This window comes from Camelus dromedarius, chromosome 1 (assembly GCF_036321535.1).
Source record: "Camelus dromedarius isolate mCamDro1 chromosome 1, mCamDro1.pat, whole genome shotgun sequence".
Taxonomy (NCBI): Eukaryota; Metazoa; Chordata; class Mammalia; order Artiodactyla; family Camelidae; genus Camelus; species Camelus dromedarius.
The window spans coordinates 19,271,178-19,287,594 of NC_087436.1; the positions used below are offsets into that span (position 1 = coordinate 19,271,178).

Sequence of the window (16,417 nt, forward strand, 5' to 3'; positions counted from 1 at the left end):
AGTGCAAGAGAGCCAGAGAAGGTTAACTTGAAAGGAAGAGGTTATTTGTGTAGTAAGGAAAACATCTTAACTCTGCTATCCTTTCTCTCTCCTCCACTCTATGGCCAATACAATTATATAACCAAAATGCAGAAAGGTGACTTGACATCGTCTTTGCTCTTTAAAACAACTGCACCCTTGAAAATTAAGATACTCTATATAAACAACAAGGACCTACTGCATAGCACAGGGAGCTATTCAGTAACTATAATGAAAAAGAATATGAAAAAGAATATATGTGTGTATAACTGAATCACTGTGCTGCACACCAGAAACTAACACAACGTTGTAAATTAACTATACTTCAATTTAAAAAAAAGATACTTTATGTAGCTGAAACCTTCATTCATGAAGACAGGAAGGAAAAATTAACTAAGTAGTTCTTCAAACTTAACTTTTAAATTATCTTTAGCAATTGTACGTAAAGAGCCCATTTCTTCTCTGAAGCACTTCAGATATTGTGACTAAAAGTTTAGACTTTCTCTGCTTTACTTTCAAAATGAGCAAATAATATATCCAAGAAGAAAACCAGTTCTTAAAAACTGTGTATTTCTTAGGTACTCATTAAAGAGTTGTCCATAGATCTTGCTGGAAAATTCTTTCTTAATTAGATGGCTTTTCAAACCAATAGATTTGTCTTCATATATCTTTTGTGCTCTCACCTAAACTTTTAAGAGCAGACAGTCCTTCACCATGTCTTTCAGCAGGGATTTATTGCCCATCTGCCATATGCCAAGCAATACTTTATTATGCCACATTTTAAAAAGTAAATCATAAGGTACAAACTGTGTTCATTCAGAAACCATTAAGTGTGTACGCTCTCTCAGACATCAGGCAGGGTACAGGGATGAATATATTATTTTTCAAAAGAGCAAAGTCTATAATCCTAAGACCACCAAGAAATGGTGATTCTGTGCTTAAATTCAAACCACAGAAAGTTTTCCAAAAGTGACTTCTACCTACCTATAGGTCAGAATATACGTGCAGGTGTATTATGTGCACATGCTCCAACACAGAGATTCAAATTCTGACCCACCAATCAAGCTATTGAAGAACTCAGTCCTACCATGGAGAACCCAACAGGCTTACTTTTCCTGAGACAAGCATTTAAGTGCATTTATATGTATTCTGTTAATGTCTTAGTGTTTGTTTTGAAGCCTTATGCTGCCTCCTAGACGCCTATTAATGCTTTAGCAAACTGTACATAAAACTCTCACTTCTTCTCTGAAGACCAAGCACAAATACAGAGAATCATGCTGTGATTATAGATTGAGTCCCCCACTGAAAACCCCACCCCAACCCCGCCAGCCATGTACTCCTGAATCCATCTAATTTGAACACTGCTACCAACTGTAGCTCAGCACCTAGCTCACAAATGTGTTTTTCACTCAGTAGGTATTCAGTGAATATCTGTTGAATGAATGACAACTGATTACGGGTTGGTTAAGTGGATAGACACAGTGTATATTGCTCTTAAACTATACCCACCACTGGAAAACAGTTTAAAATTTCACTTGGAGAGTAAAGTAGCGTGACTCTCTGTCTCATTCATTATCATGCAAGTGGAGTAAAAGATACGTCTAATCAAAAGAGTGTCCCCTGAGCAATTGTTTTGCTACCTGGGTTCTGCAGAACACAAGTGGTAATGGCCCAGAGCTGGTCTAAACAGCATGTCAAGAGTCTTTGTGTATAATTTTTATTTCTCATTGTCTTCACCTTCTCTGAAAAGAATGGCTGATAACCTTTCCTTGTCATAGCTGAGCTTTTAAGAGTGTTGTTTTATCTATTTTTTATGACCAACCTTATACTTGTTAACTGTAATTTTTGCTTTATGTAACATAAAAAAAAATCTGTGATATGGTGCCCAGTGAATTAACAAGAATAGCTGGACAAAAGACAAGAAATCTTTTTAAAACAAACGTTAACATTAAACACCTTGGATAGGTGGGCCTTCTGGGGATTTTGCTTTAATGCAATGCAACGAAAGTGCACCATTTCTGTCTTCAGAAATAGTTTCTCTCAGATCGCGAGCTTGTCCAAAGCCATATTACATAAGGAAGGGCTTTGTTTGTACATCAGTATTTTACATCTTAGAGTCTTACTAAATCCTTCTTTGATCAATCTGATATTGAACAGATCTATATTGATTTCTTCTACACCTGTTTATGGTATTTGTTTTGATATATCCAGGATTAAAAGCCAAATTAACAAGTGTAATCAATTTTCTGAGTGATAAAGAAAAGTCCTCTAGTACCCTTAGACACAGTCATCTAGGGATAAAAAACTTAAGTGAAGATGTTGTAATAAATGGATCGATTCATTCAATCACAGGGCATAAAAACATCAGCTCTGGGAAAGTGCTTTCCTCTAAGAGCTTTAGCTACCGAGTTTCTCTTGTGTTGCACCAAATGATTTGCATTTTTAGAGAAATTTCATGTCTGCAGTGAGCTCCAGTGAAAACATGAATAAATTGCTTTTCCTTCCCTCTTTTTTCTGACTTTATGAAGCTGAATCCATTAGAGGTTGAGTCAAAGTATAATGAAATAAAGGCAACAACGCACCTCGTGGAAACCCTGGATTAGAGTCCCCGCTAGCCCAAGCCCGGCTGTCCTGGACCACCCATCAGATTGGTGGTCTTTAGGGAGGTCCCTGGGGCATGTGGCAATTTTTTTAACTGCTTCATTAGAAACAGTCTCTAGAAGACAAGAAAATACATAGACAAACAATCAAGAATGAAATGGGCTTTCCACGGCAGTTCTCCACAAAGTCAAATAAACCCTCCCCTCCAAGCCCAACACAGTACAGCTGCCTAAGAGGCCTTCTTGTTATCGCCTTCCTGCTGAATTCGCTGGGGTGAGGGGGTGTAGAATTCATGAGCACAGGCTTTGGCTCCAAACTGACCTGGGTTTGCATCTCACTGAGCCAGTCATCACCTGTGTGATACTGAAGAAGTTCATCCCTTCAACCTTTGGTTTCCTTCTCTGTGTGTCAGGGATACTAATGCCTAGAGCACAGGATGGTTGAGCAGTTAAAAAAAAAAAAAAAAGATCTTAGCACATTCCCGAGCAGAAAATGTACTCTCAGTCATGGAAAGGAACTTAATTTTTATTCATATCTGAATGTTTCAACTGAAGAAAAAAACAAGCAGCTGTTTCTTCCTCCTCTTACCAAGCAAGCCATTTTGTTTTTATTTTACTTTAAATCATTGGGATAAATAAGAGTAAGGTTATATAAAACAGTAAGTCTCAAACTTTTGTGAGCAAACATACGACCTTGGTACCCTTTTAAAATGCAGATTCTGATTTACCAGGTCTACAGTGGGGTCTGAGATTTGGGGGGTTCTTTTGGAAGGGGAAGTTGTTTCAGGAAAGAGGTTTATCTGACTTAAGTTACTGCATCTTGACTAGAAAAAAAGCAGAATTTGTAATGTAGCATTAATAGAAATTTTAAAAACTATGTGAACACACCACTGTATTTATTTGTCTTAAGAAAGTATTCAGTGTCTGAACAGATTGATAGATGTGAATCAGATACTCTCATTAAAGTTTTAGGTATCCAGAAGGAGAAATTCGGTATAATTCTGCCTCAGTGTGGTCTCTTCAATGCTTCATCCCAGTCCAGCTCTATTTAAGATAATGATTCTGAAGGGGAAAAAAGAACCTATAATTTTGAGCTCAAATATACTTCTGATCCTTATATAAATTTCAGTAAGCTTTAAATAATAACAGAAGCCTTTGAAAAGGGAATTGCTATATACTAGAACCTGTAGTATGAAAGACCGCATATCAGTTTTTGACACTTAAGAGAATCTGCCCAACTTGAAAGATGTGTCCTGCCTTACAAGTGTTTGTATCTTGACTTTTATACTCATCAGATATAGAATAACCACATCATGATTTCTGCTTTAAAACACAGAACAGATTACCTTTTTGTTTGTTAACAAAAAGTAGGAAAGTATTAACAAGAAATCTCGCTTTTTTTTTTTTTTTCTTTTTGGTAAAGTGAGATTAACTCTGTAATTTCAGGCTTTGGTTCACAGAATTTTTATAGACTGTAAAATGAGAAGTGCCATGAATGACAAACCAACATTACCCCTCACCCCCCCAAAAAAAATAAGAAAAAGGAGAAAGGGAAAGAAGAAAAGAAAGACAAGGGAAAGAGAAGCATCAAGTCATTTGTTAGCATCAAGTACACTGACATTTAAACCATGCTTCACATGACCAAAGTGGCGACATTTGCACTTTGTGATTATGGTATGTGATTTCACACACACACACAAGATCCATTCTCCCACTTTGTCTGCTCTGTGTCCCAGGAAACTGACTTCAGACTGCATCTGAAGGTTCACTTGTCTTCTATTGCCTTCTGTCTTCCTGGTTTGGATTTATCCAAAAGGAGTCGCCAGCAGGAGATCAGAGGTTAGGAAGGTGGAGAGGTTCTGACAGCTGTGACACTCTACCACCGCTGCTTCTAGATGCAAATGGATGAGCCCTTTTCGAAATTTCCATCTCTCACTCAGGGTCCAGTAAAGCCATCCTCTCCCCCTTTACCCTCAGCCTGGGGAGGATAATGGCATAACATCCTTCCATCGCGAGTCCCTGGGTGCCTCAGGACCCCTTGTCATTCTCCAGCCCTGCCCTCATCTCTCAGTGGTTCCTTCATTAAAGTCCCTTCAGAATCCCAGTCGAATGTGCCATCTGTTTCGTCCTGACTGATGCTCACTCCTCTTCTATTGTGAGTATCAAGCAAGGTGGCTAAAGGCAAACAAGTACAAGAAATATCAGGAAACTTGCACTTGCTGAAGAGTTCAGTTGATTAGAGAACAGTGCTAATGAGGCCAAAATGTGTGTCTGGCTGTCCTCCAGGCTCACAGGCTGTACCCCTGACCGGCCATTTTACACACCATCAGTCACCAGGAGGACCATGCCAAAAAGGACACATGAGTCTGTGCCAATCCATCACCACTTCTGGGGACATAATTCAAAGGCTAGCTGTTCAACTGAGATAGCTTCAAAATCATCTTTGTTCCCAAAGGACAGCTTTTATACTGTGATTCTAGTGAAAGTATTATATGTTATTTTAAACAATAAAACCATGCCTGTCAATATCTTTGTCAAAGATATATTTTCATTTATTACTTAATCTGTAGCTAATTCATAATAACATGATTAAAAGTCAAGCTTATCAAAATATGCCTTATATTGGCAATTGGACTCAAGGTTTGTAAGAATATATATTCAACTCATCTCTTTAAAATTTTCCAACTGTTACGATTAAATGAATGAAACTATATAACCAACTACATAACCACAGTCTAAAGAGTAAATAGTTAAATTTTAATTTATTTATTTAAAGTGATTTTCTGATTATCAAGTGTGAATAACAAATTTTTAGGGTATATACTCTGTTCTTGTCAGTACAAACACCTTCTAAAACCATGTCGTAATAAGCCACTGTATTAATGTTGATATACTGGGCTTACTTCCAAGGTGTTAATTTTATACGATTTGAATACATCGAGGGGAGAGACCTCTCTTCTTCTTTCAGAAGTCAATTTCTGAGACTCTACTATCAGCATGAAAAAGAACTATTTCTACTAAAATTGAATCTACGTCTTTAAGTAAAATGTCCTGAAATACTAAAGCAAAATACAATCTCATCATTAATAATGGCCTAATGCTAGAGTCTCCCATAAGATATGAGCACTTTTTTAGACCTGGTATTTAGTCTTAATCTTTTTCATAAAACACAATCTGAATTTTATTTTTTTTTGACAGAACCTTTTGAGAGATTTTGATAAGGTCAACAGAAAGCACAGTCTTTTAACATTAGGTGATCAACTTTTTGACAGTAGCAGGACCAGCATAGCTAATGGAGTAATAGCCTGCAGGGTCCAGCTAAATATAATATATGAACGTAATCAACCTCTGTGATGACTATTCAGAAGTAACGCCTTTAGCTTTGAACTGCAACACATATTTCAACAAGGCAAAAACCTTATGAAGAAAGTCTCTGCAGACCACACTGATACAATACCGCCTTCATCTCCTGCTCTGTGCGCTTGCTGCATACAGTGAGTTTTAAATTTAAGGTAATGACTGCTGTATATTCATGTGAGCGTACAACAATACTTTTGATTTGTTGTGGAAAGGTTGAATCCATTACCAGGGGTCTAGTCTATAAACTCTGACACAGCCTTTATGTATGAGTTATTATTTACCCTTTTTTAGTAAGGCCACTAAAAATGTTTTGCATGACAAAATTATAAAAATTCATTCGCCTTTTCAGTCACAAAACTACCAGGTAGCATCCTTTCCATTTCAATTTATACTCCCCTACAGATAACGTTTTCAAAATCTCGTTTATATATAATACTGTATTATATAAAAATTATGTTAACATTGTTTTCAAGTAAAGGGATGGGATTGTAGGTTTATTACAGTTCAGCATCGTTGACTTGTTCTACTGCTCTTTGGTACAAGGTAGGCTAAAAGATGGTAAAATGAGATCCTTTTATTGCCCACTTGTGGGAATCTGCCCTTTGAGAGTTGTTACTATTAGCAACAGGGAAGTACCTGTTTCTACTGGAATGGTAGGCAGTGTAAGCAAATACCATACTCCCAACTGTGCACTGGTTCTGGTCCCCCTTGCTGGAGTGACATGGGTCCTAATCTTCCAGCTTCCTTGAAGACCTTACAGATCAAATATCTCAAATCATATCCTAAGTCAGACCTACAGTAGGAAACCTGGGTTAAGAATCAAAATGAGTGCTTTTGCAAGACGGAACCGAGATGCAACAATCCCATGATGCTCACTTGCTGCAGATGAACAGAAGTCTGAGAACACCTGAGTGAGGACTTCAGCTGTTCCCCTATGTAAATTCACCTTTGCTAAGGTTTCCTAACACAGTGAGTGTGAATATCTTTTATGTAAACTAACAGCTGTGGCCCAAGTTGAGTAAAAGAATAACTCCAAATACAGCTAGCTTTCTCAGAGAATCTACTTGGGAAATATTTCACAATAAAAAAAAAATCACCTCTGCACAACATCTGAGGAATGAATGCTAAGCGATTATTTGAGACCAACCAAGCACAATTTCAAACTTGGAAAACCTAGGAATGACTTCTCCAGCTTAAGAAATATTGTTCCATCCTGCCAAACCAAAGGGAATGCTGTTTAAGACATTAGATAGTATAAAATAGGCGGTAGGGTGTCAGGGTGGTTCTATTTACTGTCGTGCAATGAAAATATTAAACTGAGAAGCCCAGGGTAGTTCTTTACCTCAAAGAGTGATAGAATATATTAGTTAAGGTAAAGGCTAAGCTTCTATTTCAGAGTCCCAAAAGTACAGTAGCTTAAGAGTATAGAAGTTTGTTTCTCCCGCAATCCTGAAGTGAGCCGTTGACTTTTACAAGGTAGTCCCACAGGCGTTCACGGGGCCATGACCTTCCATCTAATTGCTCCACCATCCCCTAGGGCAGGGCTTCTCAATATTGCACTATTGAAATTTTGAACTAGATGATTTTTTTTGTTGTTGAGGAGAAGGATGGGGAATGGCTGTCATGAGCACTGTAGGGTATTTAACAGCATCCCTGCCCTCTACCCACTAGAAGCCAAGAGCACTTACACCTACCAGTGTTGACAACAAAAATATCTCCAGATATGTCCAAATCTTCCCTGTGGAGCAAAGCCATCCCCACTGAGAACCGTTGACTTGGATGTTGTCATTGTCTGCATGGTAGAAACGAAATCATAGTTTTCCATGTTCAAGATTGAGGAAACAGGAATGCTTCAGGGACAATGGATACCCAATGCCTAACACTCAGACCTGGAGGAGGATGTATCATTCTGTCCACATTCATTGGTGAGAACTTCAACCAAATATGTATATGCTGAAGGGGAAGATCTAGTAGAGTGCAAAAAGCAAAAAACCTGATAAGTGAAAGGCAGAAGGAATTACTGGAGCCATGTCTTGTGTAGGCAAGAGAGGAAGAGACCTAGCGAAGAAGGAGAGGAGTTGGCCTTAGATGGGAGCATGGGGAATACGGAGTGTATCCAACAGGAACAAGTAAGTCAGTAACTCTTGACACAGAGCCTGTGGAAGCCTTTTCCAGCTATGTTTTATTTCCTCTCTGAAACTGGAAAATAAAGAATCAGCTGAGAATAATGATGCATATGGAAGGTTGGAGGTTTGAGAAAATGGAAGAAAGAGTAAATCAGTCATCTAGGAAAGCAGAAGAATGAATGGACTCGAAATGTTTAATAGGATGGCCTGAAAGTATTAAGGGCTTCCTAATGTCTGTGACCATGAATTTTGTTTTCATTTTTCAGTTTATTAGGCAGAATTGTTACAATTTGACTGCATGTACACACTATATTGCATATAAATACATATACACAATATACTGCACCTATTTTTTAAATTTACATGTATGTACTGTTCATTGTTTCTAAGAACGTTTAGAGCTTTAGCTTTTTAAACTTACATAGTTATCAAAGGAATGAAGCCAACCACAAAATAAGAATTAATTCAAAAAGATACACCCCACTATTAACAGCAACATTATTTATAAGTGCCAAGATACGGAAGCATCCTTAGTGCACATCAGTAGATGAATGGATAAAGAAATGCAGCATAAAAATGTAATGGACAACAACTCACCCATAAGAAAGAAGGATATTTTGCCATTTGTAGTCCTTCACTCACTTTTTTTTTTTTCACTTTGAAAACGAGAATTTTATAACTGGCATAACATTTCCATTGCATCAAAAACAACAAAGTACCTAGAAATAAACTTAACCAAAGAGGTTACCTATGCTGTGAAAACTGTAAAACATTGATGAAGGAAATTGAAGATGATACAAAGAAATGGAAAGATACCTTGTTCTCTTGGATTGGAAGAATCAACATTATCAAAATGGCCTTACTACTGAAAGCAATCTACAGATCCAGTGCCGCCCCTGTCAAAATACAACATTCTTTGTGACCGTGAATTTTAAGTGAGGACTATTGGTTTGTTTTCCAACCACACTGAGCCTTAACATATAGGAGAGGACTAGGCAGACAGTTGGATTTAACTAGGGTTATACTAGTCAAGCGAGTATGACAAAGTGAGAAAAGGACAAAGAAGTCAGCCTATATGCAAACCATGAGTGACCATGGAATTTAAATGGTATGAAGAGGAGAAAGAAGAAATCAAAATAGGGAGGAACAATGAAAAGATGGTAGAATTGGAAGTTCCAGTGGGGCTAAGGAATTGCTGGTGTTGGGGTAATAGAGGGAGTTATCCAGAAAGGGTAAAAGCTCGCAGTCAACTAGCTGAATGCAGGAAACTGAGTTGGAGAGGGGCTTGCAGTTACTGGTGATGACAAAGTCTAAGAGTGAGCATGGGAATTAATGGCTGCAGTAAGGTAAAGGACAAGATCTAAAAGCACAGAGTTCAAGGAATTGAGACCCAGGGTGAAAGAATCTTCTACATGCACATTTAAATTGCTAAATTAAGAAAGTGGTGGGAAAGTGACAATGAGCCAATGATAAAATCAGCTGAGAATGACACCAGTTGTAGGTCGATCGCAGCAATAGTTGATTATATAAACGGATAATGTAAGTTTTAGGAAGGGAAAAGGAGAAGGCAAATGCCCTGAAAGAGATGCAGTAGGGAGGAGGACACCTCCGACCTCCAAGTCCAATGGTAACAGGACTGAGGAAAAGAAAAACAAAAAGGGCTTCTAGGCTGTCAGTGTCCTCAAAGGACAGTCAAGTTTCTGTTAGATCCAGAATGTAAAGGGGACTTCAGAAAATAGAGTGAGAATACAGTGGAAATGTTTCAAGAGTTGTGGTGGGTAGATGGGAACAAAATAGGAAATTTGTAGAGCGTTACAAAAAGTAGAACTCAGGGAATGACGGGGACCTGGAGGTCTGTCATAAGCAAGGGTAAAGAGCATCCTATTAGATAAGTCCCGGTGCATTCAAGTCAAAAGGAGAAGGGCAGATATAAAAATTAAGTAACAAATTAACATGTCTAATTATATACAAACTTCCCATATCTTATTTGATCATTTGGATACTTTATATTGCTCTCTGAATTAATTGTCCTTCTGACAATTAGTAACAAGTCATCTTATTCCCAAGCAGTGACTGTTCTAGGTGCCATTTCATACATCACAGTAACTCTGTGGGTTAGGAATTTGAGCATGCCTTGGTTAGACATCAGTTGAGGTTACCCAGTGATGATACTCAGCTGACAGATGGGCAGGTTTGAAGGACCAAGACAACTTGACTCACAGACTGGAGCTCTGGTGGGATGGCTGGAAGGCTGGGCTCAGCTGGGACTGTCAACTGGATCATCAGTACATGGCCTTTCCAGGATAGCAATCTCAGGGTGGTAGGACTTCCTATATGGTGACTGGATTCTTCCAAAGCAAGCATCCTGAGAGAGCCAGATGGAAGCTGCGTGGCCTTTTCTGATCTAGCTTTACAAGTCATGTAGTTACTTCTTCCACATGCTGTTGATTACAAAAGAGTCCTAAGCCTAACCTAATTTTAAGATGGCAGGAGTTAGATTCCACCTTTTCAAGGGGGTGTGGTAAGGTCACACTATTGAGGAACATGTAGAGTGAGAGATATCATGAGGCCATCTTTGACCAACATAACCTTCCCTGGTGACACAGGTGATATTTTCGCTTTTATCATACAGGTGATAGGGGTAGATATCCCTGAAAAGGGATTCCCAGGTTCAAACTCAAAATAAAATAACTGTCAACTGTACTTGTGATAAACCATTAAATTTATACCTCTTTTTTTTCCTTTAGGAGAGTCTAGAAGATCCACAATGGAAGGTTTATGTCAAACCTCAGAGCACTCAGAAGATCTCAATGGGTATGGTAAATCAAGTTAAAGTTTCTATGTATCCACATTATGCAAGATACTAAGTATAATGCAATTCTCTAAACACAAAAGGAGCAACTTCATCTAACTTGATAAACTAATACCAAAACACTGTTTTTAAACAAATCAAAGATTTACTTTTAAATATTACACAAGTTTGAATAGTTTTAATGTTTTAAGCAGTGTCGGAAAATTACTCCTTGAAGAACTTGGAGGTTGGGGGTGCGGACCCTCCTTGAAGTAAAAAATATGCATATAATTGATATCCAGCCCTTGGTTCCTCTGTATCCTGAGTTCTGCATCAATGGATTCAACCAGACACAGATCATGTAGTACTGTAGTAGTTACCATTGAAAAAAATCCACATAGAAGTGGACCCCTGCAGTTCCAACCCTTGTTGTTCAAGGGTCAACTGTAATATCTTAAAAGCAAGTGTCTTTTACTTTCTAGCCCAGTATAAAATTTAATTTTATAATGTATTTTATTTCAGATTTCCAGATAATCAAAAAAAATGAGACTTAAACCAGCTTTTGACTCAGTCAGCTGTGCAAGAAGAACATTATCATATCAGCTTCATCTTCAATTACATCCCTATAATAAGGGTATGTTACAAATAATACAGATAGAATTATAATAAAACTATGACTGTGTTTTCATTGGATTTTGTATGGCAATTTCCTACTACAAATTTAGTCTAAGACATCCAAATCCATGTTTAAACATCAAAAATATATGCCAAAGACCTAGAAATGTCAATAATTATCTATAAAATGAACTGTAAGATTTCCCTCTTATCCACTATTCTACAAGAAAGAGTGCTACTATAGAGTCAACATGTGGTTCTGTCTAATGAGAAGATCATTTTAAGCTTAAGAGAATCTGTGGTGGATAAATATAGGAAAAAATCTGCTAAAATTCCCTTGAAGCTTTTCAACATAAATGAAAGGATTATAGGCAATAAAGATTAGTATATTGGTAAGCAATATTCAAAACAGTTTGCTTTACCTCAGTAAAGGGAAACTGTTTCCTCTGCTTATACCACTTCTGACACCAAATGTGTGTGTTTTTCCACACCAAGCAATTCTCCAGTTCTCAGCAGACACGGACTGGAATGTCTTACAATTTAACTTAATTCTGACACTAAGAGCCAGGAGTTAGCACAGACTCTGCTAACAGATTAAGGGATCAGTTCCACGAGACTGTCCCCCACTTCATATGCCAATTGCAAGTCCCAAGTTGTCACTTGTACTTCTGGCTGAGTTGGCTACAAACCGAGGATTCCCACAACCCCCACTTCAACTTCTGTAATTTGCTATAACAGTTCACAGAACTCAGAGAAACGGGTACTTACACTTGCCAGTTTAGTACAAAGAATATAACAAAGATACAGATGGGCAGACAAGTAAAAGAGACACACAGGGCAAGGTATGGGGAAGGGGTGCAGAGCTGCCGTGCCCTCCCAAGGTGGGGCACCCTCCCAGACCGCAGTTCATTCACCAATCCAGGAGCTCCCCAAACTTTCAGTTAGGCTTCTTATGGAGGCTTTATTACCTAGGCATGTTGGTTGAATCATTGATGATTAGGGATTAACTCGGCCTCCAACCTCTCCCTCCCCAGAGGTCAGGGTGTAGAGCCGGAAGTTCCAAGCCTCTAATCACATGGTTGGCTCCCTTGGAAACCAGCACCCGCCCCCCAGTTCTCATGGGCTTTCCAAAAGTCACCTTATTAACATAAGTGGAAGCATGGTTGAGAGGGTCTTGTTATTAATGACAAAAGATGCTTTATTCAACTTATCCTTCTCTCCGGAGTTGCCAGGGACAAAAAACTAGTGTTAATTTACTGTATTACATTAGGAGCTCTGTGCCAGAAACCAGAGATGGAGACCACATATGTATTTCTTATTATATTACAACATCACACTATGTTAAAGTGTATTTTATGATACTTTAACTGATAGTATGTCATGTCTCCTTACCAACTTTAAAAAGACTATGAAAATCCTTCAGTCTCAGTCCCTCCCCCTAATATGCCTTACAAAATGAGGGGGCATCGCTGAAATAATCAAGTGTACAATTTCTAGAGATTTGCAGGTCTAGGGGAATCCATAAATGAAGTACTTTACCAAAAATAAAGACTTTTGCTCACACTTAACCTTGGTCAACATACACTTTAATTCTAGTTCCTTTGAATTCCTCATGATTAAAGATTGGGGCTAACCCTAGAACACTGCAGTGTGGAGTCACACTGCTTCCACGTGCTAGTGAAGCATCAGCATTCTGCTCAAGGAGATGATTCAGTGCAAACACCAAAAACTGTAGATGAGTATATGGAAACATAGAATAGTCATCCTTTGTTGTTTATTAAATCACTAGCACCAATTTGCACAGCATTGCTGACTCCTGAATTATTTTTTGCCATACACACAGACTTCCATGTTTTGTTTTGCCCTAAGATCAGAATTAAAGTATCTTTATCTCTTTAAGGGAAACCCCAGATATCTCCCTCAAGTCTTGCAAAATGTTGAGACAGAGAAATAAAGTGGTTAAGGGAGTTCTCTGAGAAGACACCTTTGTTAAATTAACAAACAAGGAGGCCATTAGATGAAGGTGGTTCTAATATCTCAGTGGCCTGCATAAGCAAGCCAAAACCTAAGCCTATACATGCCTCAAGGTTAAGAAATCAAAATCTAGAGACAGTCAATCATAAACAACCAACTAGGATTTTCCAAATAAAGCAACTACTTGAGCTGTAGCTAATCAAATAGTTTCCTTGCTTTTATAAAAGTCTTGCATCTAGCTCCTGTCAGTGGAGTGCTCCTAAAATCTTCCAGTTTGCCATGATTCAGGTTGATTTTTGCTTAAATATCTCTTTAAAACGTTTCAATGTCTGAGCATCTCTTTTGACACCTTCTATAGCAATCTCCAGGTCTCCTTTTTCCAGAAGTTTCCTGTTTTAGCCAGAAACAGGTATTTAAACAAGCATTTAAAGTGTAGTGCTGGTCAGGAACAGACCAACAGGTCAATGGAACAAAGAACACTCAGAAACAGCCACAGTTATATATAAAAATTTAATTTATGATAAAGATGGTATTTCAAAACAATTGGGAAAGGATGGCATATGTAATTGATGTGCTGAAACCATTGTTTATCTTTAAAGGAGCAAAATCTGTAATGTGTTCCCTACCTTACATCATCTAATCAGATAGAATTATAAGTAACCCAGAATCAAATAGAGGACTGTGTTTGGGGAACACCTTCCTAATTAAAAAATCAATGTCAGGTGCAGAATAAACAATGACTACAACATATGTGACTACATTAAAAATATTCATAGAGTGAAAAGTTAACTGAACAAAGTTAAAACACCAATAACAGAGCAGGAGAAGGATTTACAACAACAACAAAAGCTAATGCTCATAAAACACAAATTATTTTTTAAAAAGATTCATAAAGAACAGAGAAGAAAGAAGAAAGGGAAAAGAAGAAAAGGAGACACAAGAAAGGGAACAGAAGAAAAAGAGAAAGAAAACGTAGTAGGAAAAGGACAAAGCATAGCATTTGAATTTAAGTTGTTATTAGTTTAAAATAGATTGTTATAAATGTAAGATGCTCCAATAAGTGTTCCAAGTATATCCAATAAGACAGGCAGTCCAGTAAGTCGCTCCAATAAGACTGGACAGGCATGCGCAAAAGAATGAAACTGAATCACTGTCTTACACCAGACACCAAACTTAACTTTAAATGGATTAAAAGTTCAATGCAAGACTTGAAATCATAAAACTCCTAGAAGAAAACACAGTGGGTAAGCTCCTTGACGTCAGTCTTGATGATGAATTTTTTGGAATTGACACGAAAGCAAAGGCAACAAAACAAAAGCAAAATAAACAATGAGACTACTTCAAACTAAAAAGCTTCTGTACAGCAAAGGAAGCCATCAACAAATGTAAAGGAAATTTAGGAACAGGAGAAAATATTTGCGAAATATCTGTCTGATAAGAATTTGTATTGATATTATATAAAGAACTGTTATAACTCAGTAACAAGATAAAGAATGCAATTTAAGAAATAGGCAAAAGATTTGAACAGGCATTTCACCAGAGAAGGTATATATATATAGCAAATGAGCACCTGAAAAGATTCTCAGCACCATTAGTCATTAGAGAAATGCAGATTAAAACCACAATGAGCTATCACTACACACCTACTGAAATGACTAAAATTTAAACTTCTGAACATACCAAATGCTAGAGCAACCAGAATTCTCAAAATCAGTAATGGAAATATGAAACTGTACAGCTGCTTTGGAAAAGAGTTTAGCAGTTTCTTATCAATTTAACCACACACCACATGACCAGCAACCCATTCTTAGGTATTTACCTAAGAGAAATGAAAACATGTGTCCACACAAAGACCTGTGTGTGAATATTTATAGCAATTTTATTCATAATAGCCCAAAAACTGGAAATGACCCAAATGTTCATCAATGGTGAATGAATTAGCAAATTGTAGTATATTCGTGAAATGAAATACGACTCAGCAATAAAATGAAAGCAACTATTATTAAATATAACAAGATGAACATCAATGCTAAGTGGCAGAAGCCAATCACAAAAGTTCCATTTAGATAACGTTCTACAGAATGGAAATCAGATCAGTAGCTGCGAATAGCTGGGGGTAGAAAAAGGGAAGTGACTATTAAAAAGGAATCTTGGGAGCTGTTGAAATGTTCTGCATTTTGCTTTGGCAGCAGTTGCACACGTTATAAACGCTTCTCATTTCTCAAATTGAACTGTACACTTGAAGGTACATTTTAGTATTAAATTATAACTCAATAAATATGACTTTTAAAAAAGCAAAAGACGAAAAGAAGTTTGCGACTATAGAGTAAATTCAGCCTGATCACATTGTTATTTAAATATAATTCTGTGTATTTGTGGTCACGTATATATTTAAATACATACAGAAAAAGGTCTTAAACGTTCTAAACCCAAATGTGAACTGTGATACCTCTAGGGAATGGGAAAGTGGAAATAATTTTACTTTTTATACATCTGCATTGTTTAAATTTTTTCCACATATATGACTATCTATTGTGTGTATATGTTTTAACAATAAAAATACTAAAGACAAAGAAGATTCTCCTACTGTGGTGTAAAATGTTGCCTTAACCATTTTCATTACAAATACCCCATCTCATCTCACTCTATTAAAAAAATGAGATAAACTGTAAGAAAACTTTATTTTCCTTTTATAAGAACAATTCTAGCTTTGAAGTTCTAAATCCAAACAACAAGTACTGATTTTTTTTCCTCTGAAACCTTTTCTGTAATAACAGCCTTTTGCTTATAGTGTCTTTTTAAATTAATTTTAAGATCCCTTAAAAAGGTGTCCGGAAAATTTTGTGAGAAGATTTTTAATCAAAATGTCCGCATCTTTGAAAACACTTCAGGAAATTAGATATATCAAACATAAACCTGTTGGGAAGGTCAAC

At 37.2% G+C, this 16,417-nt stretch overlaps 1 protein-coding gene across 1 annotated transcript in view; it reads left to right on the forward strand.

The window, feature by feature from the left end:
* TTC29 (tetratricopeptide repeat domain 29) overlaps positions 1 to 11,565 on the forward strand; it is a 646,928-nt gene extending 635,363 nt beyond the window's left edge. Inside the window, exons 15-16 of the mRNA XM_031465188.2 lie at positions 10,852 to 10,918; positions 11,418 to 11,565. Coding sequence (XP_031321048.1) covers positions 10,852 to 10,918; positions 11,418 to 11,442 — 92 coding nt within the window. The 3' untranslated portion in view covers positions 11,443 to 11,565. The remainder of the gene's footprint in view (positions 1 to 10,851; positions 10,919 to 11,417) is intronic.
* Positions 11,566 to 16,417: the final 4,852 nt, after the last annotated feature.